Here is a 19,778-nt window from a genome sequence, read left to right as displayed (position 1 = left end):
ATTGGAAGTTGTTGCAGAGCAAATGCAAAAACCCTTTGTCCATACTTTCTTTGGCTTTAGTCACTGAAGAATGGTAACATTTAAGATACACTCAATCACCCTTTTGGTATGATATTTAATGATTGATCTGCCTCTACTCCCATGTTCAACCTTCATAAATTGCTGTTTGTGACAGTGAAAATGGTGTTCCAATTCTGACTTGTATAGTAGATAGGTAAAATGATGGTAGACTTTAAAAAGCATATAACTTCACAATTCAAAGCTAACGCCAATAATGCAGCGACGAAAACAACTAACTCAAAATGTTCATCTTTGAATATGTTTGTGGATAAGTTAGCTTGTGATAAGTAAATTAAGTCCAATCGGGACAAAATTACAGAAATCTTCATGTCCAAGAAAAGACCAACTGTCTTCAGGGTATGTTTTTCTTTTCTGTTTTGGAGTTAGGGCATTGAGGCATATGATTATCTAAAATGACACACGACTTATCTGCAGGCACTACAACCCCTCAAAGCACCTTGAATACTTTTGGATGGATTTTTCAGTCATGGAGCAAAATTTAGATGACAAGAAAACTGCTGCCATATTATCTACAGCAGTTAAAAAGAGAGTCAAAATATGTGATGCCCCCAACATGACTGTACAGATAAGTTTATATCCTGTTTAAAAAGAACAGGGGCATCTTTTCTCTCCACTCTGCTTATTAATTTTGCCTCAGACATGCTGGTTTGCCTAGACTATGATCTGTAAGTATTGCAGTTGTAGCTTCATTGCCCTCATTTCAAATCAACTGACATGGCAAATTGACTGCTCCATTTTCTACTTGCAGATCAGTGCTCCCTCCAGTTTATCAGCATGTCAACCGTGAGGAAACTCGTAGCAAAGCATTTTCCTATAGTATAATGTCCGACTGAGATTATATGAAATCCAGGGCTGAAATACAGTTGATACATAAAAGTTTATAAGAATAGGCTATGAAACCAGGAAACCATTAGGTGGTTCAACAGATTTAGTGGAAATGTTTTTTCTTTTAAATAGAACATGGCTGTCATCAAACCTACGTTTTTTTAAAAATCACCTTCCTCTCCAATTCTTAACCATTCCTATCAAGTAGCTATCACTTCAGAGTATGACAAAAAGTGCACATATAAAAGCAGCTTCTACTGGGAACTCTGGAGACAACACCCTTAGAAAATTGACTCCTGCTTGGGTTGCAGCTAGAGCCTCTTGTACAATGAACTTTATCAAGTGCTCGTATAGGACGGTCCAAATCTTCAAGTAAAAGCAGCTGAGAAATCTTTGAATCAAGGGACTCGAGAGATTCCCATTTCCAGTTCCAAATGAATTCCACATTCTGAAGTGGGCCCATATCTGTATCTTTTAGCTCACTGTGCTCAACTATCTTCTTCTAAACACTGCAGCCATTCAGCACAGGTGTTTTGTCATGAACTCAAGCGAAATTTAAGCATACCATGACCAAATTTAGAAGACACGAGTTTTACGCAACAATGGTGACCATCATTCACTGAATTGATATCAGGTTTAGATGTGCTGTGTTTAATGTAACTTAATTTAAATAAGATAATGGGTAGATCAGGGGAATATAACACTGCAACATTCTAAATTGATCCTTCTCTCCCATACCACTACTCAGCTAAACCATAATTGGTTATATGAAAACCCAGCTAAGTCTGGCACCATGAGGCTCAACATTTTGGAAGCACTTGCTTCAAAAACCTAAGAAATAAGAGAGTGGCGCATGTAGGCCATTCAGCCCTTAGAGCATGCTCAACCACTGAATGCGATCATGGTTGATCTTTTACCTCAAGCCCATTAAGGGCCTATCAATAAGACCCTTAATTCCCTTTGTATCCAGAAATCTATTGATCTGTCTTGAACACACAACGACACATTCATAACCATTTGGGCTGACTGTGGCCTTAATACTACAATCTTATCGACCTCCTTGTTAGTCAAGAATGTATTTATCTCTGCTTTTAAAATATTCAATGACTCAGCTTCGACTGCTCTCTGGGGAAGAGTGTTCCTCAGAAAAAAATCTTCTCATCTCCATCTTAAATGGAAGAGGCTTTACTTTTAAACTGTGTGCCTTTGTTCTGGTCTCACCCACGAGGGAAAACATCCTTTCAGCATCCACTCTGTCAAATCCCCTCAGGATCATGTGTTTTAATAAGAGCACTTCTCATTTCTGCAAACTCCAATGGAGTTGGAGTTTCCTCAGAACATAACCCCCTCTTCCCAGCGATCATTTGAGTGAATCTTCTCTGAGCTGCTTTTAATGCAGTTGTATTTCTTAAATGGTGAGTGATTTAAAAATGTTCTTGTCCAAAGGGACCTGGTTGCCCTTGTTCATGAATTATGAACAGCTCACATGCAGGTGCGGCAAGCAATTAAGAAGGCAAATGGCCTTCATTGCAAGAGGATTTGAGCACAAGAATAAAGATGATTTGTTGCAAGTGTATAGAGCATTGGCGAGACCATGCCTTTTGAGTATATTTGCCAAAGGGAGTGCAGAGGTTCACCAGACTAATCCCTGAGATGGCGAGTTATTTTATAGAGGGATTGACTAAACATGGCCTGTATTCTCTGGAGTTTTGAAGAGGTGATCTCATTGAAACTTAAAATTCTTCCAGGGTGCGACGAGGTAGAGATCGGATAGGATGTTTCCCCAGACTAGTGAGTCTAGACAGTAAGAGTTTTAACAACACCAGGTTAAAGTCCAACAGGTTATTTGGTAGCAAATGCCATTAGCTTTCGGAGTGCTGCTCCTTCGTCAGATGGAGTGGAAATCTGCTCTCAAACAGGGCACAGAGACACAAAATCAAGTTACAGAATACTGATTAGAATGCGAATCCCTGCAACCAACCAGGTCTTAAAGACACAGACAATGTGAGTGGAGGGAGCATTCAGCACAGGTTAAAGAGATGTGTATTGTCTCCAGACAGGACAGCCAGCAAGTCCAGGAGGCAAGCTGTGGGGGTTACTGATAGTGTGACATAAACCCAACATCCCGGTTTAGGCCGTCCTCATGTGTGCAGAACTTGGCTATCAGTTTCTGCTCAGCGACTTTATGTCACATTATCAGTAACCCCCACAGCTTGCCTCCTGAACTTGCAGAATCTCACTGGCTGTCCTGTCTGGAGACAATACACATCTCTGCAACCTGTGCTTAATGCTCCCTCCACTCACATTGTCTGTACCTTTAAGACCTGGTTGGTTGTAGAGATTCGCATTCTAATCAGTATTCTGTCACTTGATTTTGTGTCTCTGTGCCCTGTTTGAGAGCAGATTTCCACTCCATCTGACGAAGGAGCAGCGCTCCGAAAGCTAATGGTATTTGCTACCAAATAAACCTGTTGGGACTTTAACCTGGTGTTGTTAAAACTCTTACTGTGTTTACCCCAGTCCAACGCCGGCATCTCCACATAGTGAGTCTAGAACCAGGGGACACAGTCTCCGAATATGCAACAGGCCACTTAAGACAGACAAGGAGGAATTTCTTCACTCGGAGGATGATGAATCTTGGAAATTCCCGACCCCAAAGGGCTGTGGAAACTCAGAGCATGTTCAAGACAGAAATTATTCGACCTCCGATTACCAATAGTGTCCAGGGATATGGGAATAGCATGGCAAAGTGCTGTTGAGATAGATGATCAGCAATTATCCAATTGAAAAATAGAGCAGGCTCAATGGGCCAAATGGGCTACTCCTCCTTGCTCCGAATTCCCTTTCAAGTTCCTCAAAAATTATTAATGTTTCAATGAAATCACTTCGCAATCTTTTAAATTCTAGGGAATATCAGCCTAGCCTACTACCTCTTACAACAAACGTCTTAAGCCGGGAATCAATGCACTTAGAGTCATAGAGGTTTACAGCATGGAAACAGGCCCTTCGGCCCAACTTGTCCATGCAGCCCTTTTTTTAAAAAAAAACACCGAAGCTAATCCATATTGCCCGCATTTGACCCATTTCTCTCTATGCCCATCGTACCCACGTAACTATCTAAATGCTTTTTAAAAGACAAAATTGTACCCGCCTCTACTACTACCTCTGGCAGCTTGTTCCAGACACTCACCACCCTGTGTGAGAAAAAATTGCCCCTTTGGACACTTTTGTATCTCTCCCTTCTCACCTTAAACCTATGCCCTCCAGTTTTAGACTCTCCTAATTTTGGGAAAAGATATTGACTATCTACCTTGTCTATGGCCCTCATTATTTTATAGACCTCTATAAGATCACCTCTCAGCTTCCTACGCTCCGGAGAAAAAAGTCCCAGGTCTATCCAGCCTCTACTTATAACTCAACCCATCAAGTCCCAGTAGCATCCTAGTAAATCTTTTCTGCATTCTTTCTAGTTTAATAATATCCTTTCTATAATAGTGACCAGAATTGCACACAGTATTCCAAGTGTGGCCGTACCAATGTCTTGTACAACTTCACCAAGACGTCCCAACTCCTGTATTCAGTGTTCTGACCGATGAAACCAAGCATGCCGAATGCCTTCTTCACCACTCTGTCCACCTGTGACTCCACTTTCAAGGAGCTATGAACATGTACCCCTAGATCTCTTTGTTCTGTAACTCTCCCCAACGCCCTACCATTAACTGAGTAAGTCCCGCCCTGGTTCAATCTACCAAAATGCATCACCTCGCATGTGTCTAAATTAAACTCCATCTGCCATTCGTCAGCCCACCGGCCCAATTGATCAAGATCTCGTTGCATTCGCTCAAAGACAAACAATCTGAACCTATTCTTTGGAAGAGGCCAAAACTGCACACACTACTCCTGGTGCAGTCTCATTAAGGCCCAATACTTCATTCATACTCCAATTACTCCAACCCCTTGGTCATAAAAGGCTAACATAGCATATGCTTTCCAAATTGCTCGACATCCCAAAACGTTAACCTTTTGTGATTTGTGTAAAGGACACACTAGTCCCTCCAAGGACCAATTTGCATCTCTACTTTTCCTTCCCAACTGGATAACTGCACACTTGCCCGCATCATATTCCACTTGCCACATTCCAGCCCACTTACTGCACCAGTTGAATTCCCTTTGGAGCCTCTTTGCACCATTCTTACAGCTGATTTGCCCACCTCTCTTCATATCAGCAGCAAACTTGGATGCATTACAATCAGTCCCCTCATCCAAGTTGTCAATATAAATGCCAACTTCTTGTTCCTCAGAAAGGTTAAGTTTGTCAAATGCAACTTCCCTCCCACAATTCTATTTACTCTCCCAAATCATATTACCATTATCCAACTGCCCTCTTACTATGTCCCTAATAAGAGATTTGACTGTTTTCCCTACTTAAGTTTCCAGACTAACTGGCTATAGTCCTGTTTTCTCTCTCCATCCTTTCTTGAATAAGAGTAATTTTGTTACCTTTCAACCATGAGAACTGTCCTCAAATCTAGGGAATTCAAGAAAATCAAAATCAATCCTGCATCCCTGTAGTCATTGCACATCAAGTCACAAGGTGCAGGCCATCAAACCCAAGAGATTTGTCAACTTAAAGTGTCATGAATATCTTGAGTACCATTGCTTTACTAATAATATCCTCAAGTTCCTCATTTTTGCTAGAGCCTTGGTTCACCACCACTTCCAGAATATTTGTGTGTCACCTGTCTTTAAGATAAATATTCAGTATTGGTTTAATGGTTTTGTTATTTATTCCCCATTATAATCTGCTGTGTCTTGGCTTCTGAAGGACCCATACTTCAGCAATCTCTTCCTCCGTATAGAAAACTACCTGTTTTTATGTCTCTCGCTAACTCAAACTCAGTCTTTTTCTCTTCAAACTTTTGCTGAATTATAAAACAAACCAACCTTCAGGCATACAACTCTAGACATCATTACAAGCCTCTTCTTTCAATCTTGTACTGTAAGGAATTTGGCTTTTAAATAGATAATCTATTGCCGGAATCTGCACTAAAAGAGTGCATTGTACAACCATATCTTGGGATATCTTCCGAGCAGTGTAAAATTCCTTTCGTGTCCATGGCATGCAGGCTCAATGTTCATCTCTGCTTTTTGCCTCATTTGTTCCATACTTTCGTTCCATTCTGACATTGATTATCACCTGCACAGTACAGTTTCTCTTTCGTTTACTGGTTTGCCTTTATAAAGTATGATATTTTCTGCAGGTTCATCATCTACAACTGCGTAACATGAAAAACAAACCAATAATCAGGCGGGTTCACAATAAAAAAAAGAGTATAAAAATTTGACATCAAGGAGTTTAAAGTGAAGAGCGTGGGTTTCCTCCAGGTGCTCCGGTTCCCTCCCACAATTCAAAAGTGTGCAGGTTGACCATGGCAAATTGTCCCTCAGTGTCCTAAGATGTATAGGTTAGGGGAATTAGTGGGTTAAATATGTGGGGTTACAGGGATAGGGCCTGGGAAGGAAAGCTTTGTTGCAGAGTCGGTGCAGACTCAATGGGGCAAATGGCCTCCTTCTGCACTGTTGGGATTCTATGATATTCATTACTTCACAGTAATCCCTCAGCTAATACCATTTATAGTCTTGCATCAGTAGCATCACTACAATGCAGGAGGAGGCCATTTGGCCCCATCAAGTCTGCGCCAACTCTCCATTCTAGCATCTTACACAGTCCCACCTCTTGCCCAATCCCTGTAACCCCACGTACTTATCCAATAATCTAAGTACCTTGGGACACTAATGGACAATTTTAGCATGATCGAACCACCTAACCTGCACATCTTTGGACTTTACCCTAATATTTTATAGTTCAAAATGTTTCCATTTCAAACAATCCACACTGGCAAAGACAAAATCCTTCATAAATATGATTATTTTACAATGTTTTACAAATTAAATGGACAATGAAAAACTCAAATGTCCATCATTATATAGCTTTGGCAACACAAGTAGCACAAATGAAGGTAAAGGACTGGAGTTGGAAAATAAGCTACTTTTTTAAAAATCCACACACCAGGTGAGTTTATATTGGACCAAGCTGACAGAAATTAGTCATTAAATATTTTATACATCAGCAAAGCCACCCAAGAATTAATTTCGTAAGGAGAAATGAAATGCCAGCATCAGCTCCTAACTAGCCTTGATCTTTTATGTGGCATGGCTGTTCAAACCCAGAAGGTCAACACTCCCAGGGGGGCGTCACTTACACTACCAGCAGTTTCCTCAGGGAAATACTGTATTTTGTACCTGTGGAAGTAGTGAAGCTCTGTGCAGACCGATGTCAAATTTTGCCCTGATAACATGGAATTGTTATCATTTTGGCAATGTATCAAACATTTTCTTTACAGTTCACGGACTTTGAATTTGTCCCCATAGGAAATCTATCTTACAGCAGAGTTTACTTCACAACAGGGCCAACACAGCACAGAAAATCATTCAACTACAGAGTGAGCTGAAATCACATTTTATCAGAACAGCTTCAACCTCAAGCTGCCAAAATAAAACTAAGGGTAGATGACTGTATGGGAAGAAAAAAAATGTTCCCAGGCCTAATGAGCATTTTAGGTTGTAATACATTTTATTAGGCAGAAGAAACAGTTATGCTGGTGGGTTGGCTAATTAAGTAGTTTAGTCTCAATTTACTGTAGCTAACATTACAATACTCAAATTTGTACATCCTATCACAAATAAAACGAGAAATTTCTGAAACCACTCAGCAAGTCAAGCACCATCTGTGGAAATAGAACATTAGAGTCAATGCCTCAGGTCAAGGACTTTTTGTCGGAATCATGAGATGTTGCAGATGAACAGCTCAGAATGAGGAACAGTCAGAAACACCAGAGACCCAAAGGTTTGGTGCAAGATTAAAAAGTGACACCACCGATTTTACAAAATGGTTTGACAGGTTTCTCAGGGAAGCCATTTGGATGAGAAACCATGGAATTCCTGCAAATCTTGTTAATTTAATAAAAATGTTGTATGATGAATCTGCGTGCTGCATCAGGACAGAGGAAAGAGACACAATTGTTTAAAATTGCTCCTGATGTAGGCCAAGGGTGCATACAATCCTCACTTCATTTCTGTAATGTCATCAACATTGTGATGAAAACAGTAATGGCTGTTGCTGAAAATACTGCATTGTTTGAACAAGCTGTCAAACTTAGACTTTGCAAGTGATTGAGCCATAGGAGGTACCAAATTGGATAGAACTAGAAGATTCTTTGTGAGCAAGTGCAGCTTTGTCTAAGTGGTTTAAGAAAGCACAGCATAACAATTTTATGAAATCATAAGAAATTGACTGATTAGGGAATATCTCCCGCTAAGAAAGAAAGCTCCCCGAGCAGCTTCCTAGACTGACCACAAGACAGTGAAAGCCGTCATCTCTGCCAAGGATATGTCTCTAACACAGACACTGAAACAAGGCATTGCTAATCCTAAATGGAGTAAGGAGGGGAGGAAAAGGGACTTCATTACCAATACATCAACCAATTGTCTGAAGGTTAAACAGGACATCTGAAGCAAGTAATGAGCTACAAGAAGACTTCATGGACTTCCAACTTAAATGGGAGGGACTGCCTATCCCTTGCCAATGCATAAACTGAAGACGACAAAAGCCTTTCAGAAAATATACATAAAGGCGACTCTCAGCGGGGGCTTCAGCAGAACACCTTGGTGAGCTCAAGAACACTTTGGTCAGAGGAGAGCTTTTTGAAGTGGTACATGCTGGCTTAATTTGTCCGATCCGGGACCAGTAAATCATTCCAGAAGGCCACCACCATCAACCACGGAGCACGGAGTCAGCATCCTCCTGCTTCCCCATCATTTACTCAATCTGGAATCAAGCATCGGTCTCATCTGTTACAAGTTGTATGGCTTTTCTGCATATTTAGATTGCGCGACATCCAAACTGTTGCTTGTTAATAAGTTACCTTAAATCACTTATGATTTTTTAAACACCTATTCTGGGTAATCTGTGACTCTCGAACCCCAAATCTTATAGTATGCAGAAGTCTATGACTACGGTGATAGGAGAGAATGCCATCAACACTAACATGTATGTAACTGAGAAGATGACAGAATTGATGACAGTTTGTTTTGGAAGGGCAGTATCTGCTAACAGTCAGATTCCTAAATAAAGCAGCAAAATACAGTAGTTAGTGGGTCACTTTTTCATTTGTCAAACATCTGAAAGACAAAGAAGAATCACCTACACACTAAAATCAGATTTTACAACACTAGCCCTCCCAGCATTATTGTATGCCTCAAAAATGTGGCAGTTGCTAGAAGTGCACAATGGTAAGTTAAATACATTCCATCAGACCTATTTAAGAAAAATCTTGGAAGTTCATTGAAGATTGTGTAACCAAATGAGGAAATATCACCAAGACAACTTAGCTTCACCTCTACAATATTCTGCACTCTGCCCTTGCCTCAGATCATCTCCTGCTCAAACATTCACCGTGCCTTGTTAACCCCAGGGTCAATAACTCCAATACTGTCCTGGCTGCCCTCCAATCTTCCATGAATGGGCTCAAGAACCTTGACTTCTCTATCTAACTCACATCTAGTCCACTCTCCTGTCACTCATTTTCATTCCTATGGGATGTGGGCATCACTGGCGCAGCCAATGTTTGTTGCCAATTCCTAATTGCCATTTCAGAGGGCAGTTTAGTTAACCACATTGATGGAGATCTGGAGTCACGTGTAAGGCCAGATCAGGTAAAGACAGCAGATTCACTTCCCTAAGGGACACAAGTGAACTAGATGGGTCTTTACAACAATTGATATTTTAAGGGCGCCATTACAAAGATTAGCTCTGGATTTTTCATGAATGAACTCAAATTCCATCAGCTGCTGTGGCAGGATTTGAACCTGTGTCCCCAGGGCATTAGCGCGGTCCTCTAGATTATTAGTCCAGCGACATTACCACTCCACCTCCATCACCCCTAAACTCAATTAACTAAAAATGGTCCCCTGTATAGCAATGCCTCAAAATTTAAAATTCTCATCCTTGCGCTCCAAATCCTTCCATGCATTCATCCCTCCCTGTCTAACTTCCTACAACCCTCCCAAGAACTGTATTCCTGCAATTCAGAAATCTTGGGTATTCCCAATTTCTTTCAACCCATAATTGCAGGCCACATCCATAGCAATCCAGTTCCCAAACACACAAAGTCCTGCCTCTACTTCTCTCCGCTTAGTGAAACACTCCTGAAAACCCAACTCAGAGATATCAATCATCTGTTCTAATATCTCATGTGGCTGCATCTTAAATTTTGCGTGGAACACTTGTCATCAAGTGCCTTGGGATTCTTTACTATGTTAAATGCAAGTGGTTACTATCGCATTGCGTTCCACAGATTAGCTGACAATGGATATAATAGAGAAATAGAAGATGGTTCTGGTGGTTTGGCCACATACTCTGTGGCAGAAATAAATCATGTCTCAGATAGGGGAGACTGCACTGTAGTCACTGGACTGATAATCCAGTTTCTACTTTCTACTCATGCTCAAGGGACAAAAGTTCAAATTGCAGCATGGTAGACTGTGAATTTTAACTTCAATCTATAAAATATGGAAGTGAAAGCTAATTTCAGGACCACAAAACCATCACTGATTGTCATGAAAACCCATCTGGCTTACTAATGTTGTTTTGGGAAGGAATCTGCCATCCTTATCTGGTGTGACCTACATGTAACTTCAGACCAGTAATGTGCTTGACTCAATTGCCCTTTGAAATGGCATAAGGCGACACTCAGTTTAAGGTCAATTAGGGATGGGCAACAAATACTGGCCTTGCCAGCAACATCCACATCCCAGGAAAGAATGATGAAAAAAAACAACTAAATTCCATATGGAGGACAAAGTCTAACATATCACAATCTACTGAAAAGGATGCAGCCATCACGGAAACAAGTTGTAATGAAGTGAAAGATCTTATTAGGTTTAGGAGACTGTAAACAAAACCAAACTTCCAGTCCCCCTGTCCAAATGATATTCCATTTTTCACTACGCATGTAACATGTCATATTTGTGAGTATTAAATTCAATTTCCTACTTCTTTTGGATTCTCCATCGAGGTTAATAGAGATGGCAAACTGACAATCAATTTCCCATTGGGCTAGATCAGCAATCTCCTGTCTCCACTGCTACTACTTCAGTATTAACTGTAAATCTGATCAGTGTACTGTTACTACAGTCATCCAGATCATTTAAGTAAATTGGGAACAATTTAAAACTATACTCAGCAACTCCTCCCTGTCTGACCTTTGTTATCTATTTCTATCAGCCACACTGAATTTCACTGGCTTTTAATTAGAAGCGTCACTACTTTAAAAGCTTTCTTAATATCTTATAATTGTATGCTTGGGAGTTCCATTGAAAGAGGCATAAATACTTGCTCCTCCTGACTAAGCTATTGTTATACAGGTACCGGCCGGCCCTGTATCCAGGAAATTCATGAATGGACGGGTGCCGGATGCATGTACGTACAATGCACAAAATGAATTATGAAAAACAAATCGAAGGGTTTTATTCAAATTGCAACCTAGGGCACCAGCTTCAAATGTAGCCAATTTTCAAATCCTTCCAGTTACTGGAGTCTACACCTGAGGCTGTATTTTGTACACCGAACAAATACATCTCCTACATTTGATAGTCAGACTTAGTCAAATATTTTTTTTAAATTGCAAAGAGGTGATACCGTGGAGCACATTAACATATAGTTGATCTCCAATGGTGTTCCCAACAAAACGAAATGAATTATTTGTCTCCTGCTCTACCATTGTTCATGTACATTTACCTTTGTCCTCTGTCAAATTCCTTGTTTGGATATGTCCTCCCCAATCGTGAGGTTTCCCCAAATTCTCTTAAAGAATTTACTGTTACCACTAACTCCTCTCTTCTATGTTACTCAAACATTCTGCATGCTTTTTAGTTGCTGACTTCCATCCACACCCACAGTTCTCACACTGTGTCAAGTATTCTCCTATATCTTTCACATGTTCTCTTAGTATGCCTGCCTTTTGTTTCCTGCACATTTTACACTGACTCATTTTCCTTCAAATCAAGCAAGCAAGCTTTAGGAGGCCCAAACTACCCAACATTGCAGAAATTATCTTACCATCTTTTGGGATTCAGGAACTGGTATGTGTTGTCTTACTGCAGTTGTACAAGGCAAATAGGCCCTTGGGCAAAGGGAAAGGAGGAAGTGGGAGAGCCAAAGACAAGAAGGAGTGCAGTTACTTAGGAATTAGGAGCAGGCCAAATGGGGAAGAGAACTCCAAATACAAATGGCCAGAGAAAGAAATTCTCCTTATCTCAGTCTTAAACAGGAGACCTCATTTTTAAACAGTGCCCCATGGATGTCATCTCTCTCATAGTTGAAACATCCTCACAGTATCTACCCTATCAAATCCCTTCAAGATCTTAATCTTACATGTTTCAACAAGATCATCTTTCTTCTAAACTCTAAAAGTTATAGGCCCAATCTGTTCAACTTTTCCTCATAAGCTAAATCTCTCATCCCAGGAATGAGTTGAGTGAAGCTTCTCTAAACTGCTTCTAACACAATTATATCATTTTTATCAAATAGTGACCCAAACTTTACTCCAAAAGAGATCTGGTAGTATAAAAACATTGTTGCTCAATGCCTTCAGAAATAATATCATGGTTGGCATCACAAAGATCTGGTCTAGGACCAAGAAATTGAAATGCAACAAGCTCATGATCGAGGCCAAGAAAATAAAAAGACTGATTCAAATTACAGATTTAATTAGGAATTTAAATTTACAACAGTTCTCCTTCTGATGACAAATAGGATTAGATAATGTGAAAGCAGTAGAAACACAGCAACGCCTCCACAGTACTGTTTAATACCCACTGCCAAGCAATCAGAATTACTGCTCCAAATATGTCAAATGGCGACCTGAAACTAGCCCATTTAATAGGTTTGACATTTATTACAGGTAAACAAGACTATTTCTTTTGACAAGTGAGATTTCAGAACAACCACCAAACTGCATAAACTTCCAACTTCATTTCTGCAGCTGCAAATTTGGCCCCTTAAATGTCGCAGACTGAAAACGGAGGTAGGACAGGCTCAGAAATTAGTGAGGCAGGGAAATCACCAAGAAAGCTCAAGGAACAGTAGAAGTTCACTCCTGTGTGCAGGAATGTTGTTACATGGATTTCTAAGATAAAAAGAAGCAAGTTCCTAGGTGCAATTAGTGTCTTTCCCAGAATTTTTTGATTTTAAGGAAAATTGACTTTTATTTTTAAAAATAGTTGCTCACTATTGATTAGGTAATGTTTTCATCTTTTGACAACACCTGATTTTCAAACTCTCTCTTTGAGGATCTCTGCAAATATGTATACATCCAGTGATCCCCAATTCCAACTTTGAAACATCAATGCGATCAAAGAATAAGGACAACAGTGTTATCACTGTCGAAAGCATGATTTAATATTTCACATATTAAAAAGCTAATATTAGTAAATGAATTAACACAGCAATTTGATGACTTCACACTCCCTCAAGGCAAACATAGCCAAGTTTTAAACTAGGTGATTTAATGATTAGACCATTTTTCCCCACTTGTTTGTGTGATAATCAGTTTAACAGAAAGTATTTGATCTATCATTTTTTTGTTCTATGACATCACGTAATGATATGGATGCAAATCGACTTAGTTAATAAAACAGATAAGCAGATTTAGATGGGATGTTCTTCAAGTTTGAGAGAATAAAGTATGAGTTGTGAAGTCTGATTACGTACAGTTTTCTCCACCTTGATAGAAATCATTCATACCAGGCGAGGAAAAAAAATAAACTTTCATCTGAAGATGTCATGGGGTTCAAAGGTCAACTGTAATTACAACAAATTCATCTTGACTGCAGAATTGAATTGTTACAATATCAGACTAAGTTAAATAACCAAGTTATACATCTAGAACAGAAAATATCAACATCCATAAAGTTATTTAATCCTTCTACATAAACACGTCAATTGTAATTACTTAAGATTGAACTGCAATTAAAACAAAGTGACCCAGTGCCAATATTCTTGTCTTAACAAAAATTGAGAAGAATTTGTTCTGCAATTCCATCAAGTGATTTGTCACACTGCTTACCATTCAAGTACAAAATGCTGAACAGGCAAGAATTCAATTTTGGAACTAATTGGATTTCAACCTGTTTAAATGATCATTCACTTGACTGAACAATCACTCACCCAGGAACAGAAAGTTATGTTCAATTCCATGGAACACATTTATGGCAAATAACATATTGAAAAGGACTGTACTGGCCTGGAATCTCAATTAATCCTAAAGAAACAAAATGTATGTCATACTTGGGTAACTGGAGGTTTTGCAGCTTGATATCTCTCCCACAAAAATGGGCTCATCATCGTCATCTTCATCGTCTTTATTCCCTTTCTGCCAAGGCTCCAACTCCTCCTCTTCACATTCCATAAATAGTCCTGCCATTCTGATGCTTCAGTCCTGATTTTGAAGGCAGAAGGAAAAGGTTTGCTTCACAAAAAAAAAAATTGTTCAAAAGTCATTACAATTATAAAGAGATACTTGAAAATTTTCACTTCCGAAAATTAATGATGCCAACTAATGTGAAAAAGAAATCAAAGCAATTTCTACAATGGTCTCCTTTAAATTGTGCTACCCTGTGTGTATCCACAACACAGCAAGAAGTCTAACAACACCAGGTTAAAGTCCAGCAGGTTTATTTGTCACTCACATGGTCTGTACCTTTAAGACTTGATTAGCTGTAAAGACTTGCATTCCAATCATTATTCTGTAAATTGAGTTTGTGTCTCTGTATGCCCTGTTTGTGAGCAGATCTCCCATTCCACCTGACGAAGGAGCAGCACCCTCCGCAAGCTAGTGGCGTTTGCTACCAAATAAACCTGTTGGACTTTAACCTGGTGTTGTTAAGACTTCTTACTGTGTTTACCCCAGTCCAACGCCAGCATCTCCACATCATGTATCTACAACAACATGTCAGGTTAGCAAACACAGTCTCAGTCCTCAGGCAAAAAGGAAAAAATTACTTGGGTCCATTATGATCACTTCAACAAAAACAAAGAGCTGTCAGTTAATCCAACTGTCAAAAAATAACTACACAACAAATAAAATAGTCAGGACAAGTTTTATTACCGTCCCAGTTGTCAGTTCACCATGTTCTGAAACTCTTTAGACATTGGTGTGTCACAAATATTGAGCATCTTCAATTGTTTAGTGAAGTAAAATTACACTTCAGCAAATAAAGTTCATTTTTAAAGTGTATTTATTTATTCGTCACAAGTCGGCTTACATTAACACTGCAATGAAATTATTGTGAAAATCCCCACTCCGGCACCTGTTCGGGTACACCGAGGGAGAATTTAACATGGCCAATGCACCTAACCATCACATCTTTCAGACTGTGGGATGAAACCGAAACACCCGGGGAAACCAACGCAGACACGAGGAGAACGTGCAGACTCCACACAGACAGTGACCCAAGCTGGGAATTGAACCCTGGTTCCTGGTGGTCAGGCAGCAATGCTCACACTGCTGTGCCAGTGTGCTGCCCAAATTGCAAATGGCAATAAGAGCCATTTTAAAATAACTAATAGTTTCTGCAACACAACACATTGGTGTTGTATTAAGGTAGTACTGTCTTGTCAAAGATGCCTCATTTTCCAAGCTCTTTAGATCACATGAAACTCCACAGACACTACAGTAAAAAGGAGCAGGTGAGTTCTTGAGGTGCCCTGGTCAAAATCTATCCCTCAATCACATCACCAAAACATTAGCCATTTATATTACTGATGTTTGTTAGATCTCAATTTGGCAAAATTAGCTGCCCTTGATTGCGAAGCAAACTATTTAGGACACCCTGAAGATATAAAAGATGCTATATAAAGTGCAAATTCATTCATTCTTTGTACTGCACTGAGCAGTCAAGACACTTCCATGCAAGTTGTGAAAGCACTAACAGCTTCAGCTGCTTCCCCGCATGTTGACATCACTGCATCCCAATGTCAGCTGTGAGGAGCTAGAACTGTGGCAGTTCAGGTAATATAGCACGGGGACAACCACATACATTTGTGGCTATGGAGCTGAACAGCAAACAGTCTTATTTGTAACCTGCAAGGCCAAACAACGTGATTGGGCTCAGGCTGACTGGAATAGGCTAACTTTCGTTGGAAGGCTACACTGCAGCCTCCTGTCGACTCATCTGCATCTCATTGGTCTTAGTCTAACAATCACCACAACAAAGGTACATTTACATTAAACAAAAATATGATTGTTCGAAAGGCCACACATGGATGGAGGAAATTTACTCAAACTTCATCTTCACACATTAAGGCATCCAAGATAAGGCTCACATCATGATTGTGTGCAGATTACAAATAGAAATAAAGATCAGAAATAAATACATTTGGAAAAGAGAAGTGAATCCCCAAGTCTCCAAGACACAAGAAAACCATGAAAAGAAAGGGCAATGTCAGAATTGAGATACCACAATACATAACAATCATATTGGGGAATAACATATTGTTATTTATACAGCTGTAATATTCAGCTGGGCAAAAATTAAAATGGTAGTCAGAATAAATTTGAGGTGCAGCCTACCCGTTTTTTCTGTGGGACTTTTGCCAAACCACATTTCAACTGAGATAAATGAGACGTTGATCTTTTGCATTATGTACAGATTTAATGCAAACCAAAAATCTGATGTGTGAAATATTAGGTTCTGGACATTTCATTACGTACAGCCAATCTATCATAGCAATGATCACAGGGACTCTGGTACGTGGGGCATAGCTTTGATGTTTAGCAGAAAAGGCAAAGCTGTATTCAACTCAACTTGTACCCAAAAGGCCAAGAGTTAGTTAACTGTCCATGGAACGAGTTCTCACTGACATCCCCTTAAGACAATTGGAAACAAATTCAAGAAATGTTCTGCAAATTTCCGCTACGACTCTCACCAACTTCTACAGATGCATCATAGAAAGCATTCTTTCTGGTTGTATCACAGCTTGGTATGGCTCCTGCTCTGCCAAAGACCGCAAGAAACTACAAAAGGTCGCGAATGTAGCCCAATCCATCACGCAAACCAGCCTCCCATCCATTGACTTTGTCTACACTTCCCGCTGCCTCAGCAAAGCAGCCAGCATAATTAAGGACCCCATGCACCCCAGACATTCTCTCTTCCACCTTCTTCCTTCGGGAAAAAGATACAAAAGTCTGAGGTCACATACCAACCAACTCAAGAACAGCTTCTTCCCTGCTGCTGTCAGACTTTTGAATGGACTTACCTTGCATTAAGTTGATCTTTCTCTACACCCTAGCTATGACTGTAACACTACATTCGGCACTCTCTCCTTTCCTTCTCTATGAATGGTATGTTTTGTCTGTACAGCACGCAAGAAACAATACTTCTCACTGTATACTAATACATGTGACAATAATAAATCAAATCAAAAAGCTGCTATAAAATTGCATCCTTGGTAAAAGGCCAGATTAACAAAGGCAGAAAAAAAAGAGGAAATCATTTATGCTTTCTCAAATAAACTTTGAGGTTTAAGTGAAATAGGATGTGCACAAGACAACCAAAGCATGAAACAAATTAACTGCACCAGGACACCAGGGGAATTTCACAGAAACTTCACCGCAGTGTTAATGTAAGCCTTGTGGCTAATAAATAAACTTTAGTTTTTACTTTACACTCTACTTCACCATTGCATATTATTACAGCGGGAGCCAATCCCATTTCTTGATATCTCTGTGCTTATCCAAAATTACATGTAACCAAGGGGCAAAAGCTAAGCGAGTGAAACAGAAGTTGATCACTTATTTGAATTTGTGCTGAACATAGTTGGATTAATTTTCATTGTGGCTATTTCAGGGCAATGAGAGCAAAATGCCATGTAATCAATTTGTCTGTATAGCACTCAAGAAACAATACTTTTCACTGTATACTAATACATTTGATAATAAAAACAAAAATCAAATCAAAAAATGGTGTCCTTCAAGATCAGACATTTAGTCACGGTTACATGTGCCTATTCCAGTGGTTTAGATGAAGTTTAAGGATCCCAAGGCACCATAACAAGAACAGCAGAGAGCTCTCTATGCACTGGGAAACATTTATTTGACCAAAACCAAAAACCAGAATGATTCATCATTCATCTCATGCTTCTTGCCCTGCTATGATGCATGGAAAATGGCTGCACATTTTGCCACATAACAGTGATTGCACTTTATTGCGTGTGATGTGCTTTAGCACATTTTTTGATAGATGTGATTTATATATGCAAAACCTTCTTTGCAATTGAAAACACAGTCTGCCCATTTTGATGCCTTTATGTGAAGGCGACTTGCACGTCGAAGATTTTTAATTTAGTCAATATTCCTAAGGCTGCTGATAGTGAACTTCTGCTCATGCTTACCCTCAACCTGCACAGCAAATATTTCAAAAAATCTTATGAGAATTTCCCCATGATTGTCAAGCTCTGGCTATATATTGCTTAATCCCTGGGTCACTCGAGTGTAACTGTAGCAACTAGGTTGGTCTATGCACCCTCCGCTGAGACTCTAATACAGCCATTTACATGTAGCACATTCTGTCAGAAATTCATCTCTGGAATGGATCTGTTAATTCTTTCTGGATTCTTTTTCATTGTTGTGAGGATGGCAGAAGCATGAATACATGTCTTAGAATTTCTATGAATTTTACACTGAAGCTGCTCAAAGATCTTCATAGGCGAAAGGGGAAAAAGTGGAATGAAGCAGCTAAAAAACAGACATGCTGGAAATAAAAACAGAAATTTGAGCAAAATACACAACAGTTCAGTGTTTGTTATTCCCCATTTGAGAGGTAGAGGGCCTGATCCCCAAGAATCACTTCTTGTATCCCAATTCCAACATTGAAACACTGAAAAGTTATGGTCATGTTGCCACACTTAGCTGACACCAATATACAATTCTATAAATTGTACCTGACTTTAATCCTGTGTGATTTGCCTTGTGCATGTATCAATTTAAGATTTAAGTAGCAACTGCCACCAAAAATAACACATCCGTAACATGCAGTGTGTTATGAAATGATACACAGAGGAAGTAATCTGGTTCTAAAGATATCACATCAGAGGTTTGCTCCTACAGCTGTATGCTCTGTTGTCCTTCATTTGGGTCTCATGGTGTGATCAACTGTAATTCTCTCATGCAGCTTCAACCATGCCAGAAGATGACATTCTCTCCATTAACATATACTTCTGGAGGTGACTCACTGCCTGGTCAAGTCACAGAGTTGGTGTATATGGACCTTGTTACACATTTCATCTGCAGCTCAGATGTGTCTGTGAACAAAACTAATTGGATCAAAGCACTGAATTGGTGTAGCACAGAACGGGAGTGCTGTATAGGTTCTATGTTGTTACTGAAAAAAAAATTAGATCAGATCTCAACTGATTAAAAACTTTGCCAGAAGTGAATATTAGTCCAAGAGAAGATTGTCGTAGCTCCAATTCTGTGCACCAAGTTTGCACCGAGCAAACAATGCTCTGGCAGCAAAACCTTATCAATTATGTCTTGTTGCACTTAAGCATATATTTATGGCTGCAAGAGAACTACCTGCTTTATTTCCTGAGGCTGTCACACCCCTTAAGATAGGGTCTTCTGGTCTTGAATGTGGTCAGTGCCAGGAGAATGTGACTGACCATAGCACTGTGGTACAGGAAGCCACTGAAGATGGGAAGCAGGCATGAATGTACAGGAAGAAGCTAGAGCCCATACGGCTGTGTTGCCTGC

General features: G+C 39.7%; 1 protein-coding gene across 10 annotated transcripts in view; it reads right to left on the bottom strand.

The window, feature by feature from the left end:
- Positions 1–19,778, bottom strand: part of LOC144511276 (zinc finger protein 280D-like) — a 112,728-nt gene that overhangs the window by 72,621 nt on the left and 20,329 nt on the right. For 8 of the 10 annotated variants that reach the window (XM_078241434.1, XM_078241435.1, XM_078241436.1 and 5 more), the window contains exon 2: positions 14,315–14,465. The exons of 1 other annotated variant lie outside the window; for it this stretch is intronic. In XM_078241434.1, the coding sequence (XP_078097560.1) occupies positions 14,315–14,450 (136 nt within the window). In that variant the 5' untranslated portion in view covers positions 14,451–14,465. Of the gene's footprint in view, positions 1–14,314; positions 14,466–19,778 lie in introns of those variants that run through there. One more of the 10 variants, XM_078241440.1, reaches the window with a different exon arrangement.

The sequence above is a fragment of the Mustelus asterias genome, chromosome 24 (assembly GCF_964213995.1).
Source record: "Mustelus asterias chromosome 24, sMusAst1.hap1.1, whole genome shotgun sequence".
NCBI classification, from domain to species: domain Eukaryota; kingdom Metazoa; phylum Chordata; class Chondrichthyes; order Carcharhiniformes; family Triakidae; genus Mustelus; species Mustelus asterias.
The sequence above is the reverse complement of the archived record's forward strand: the minus strand, read 5'-3'. Positions and strand labels throughout refer to the sequence as shown.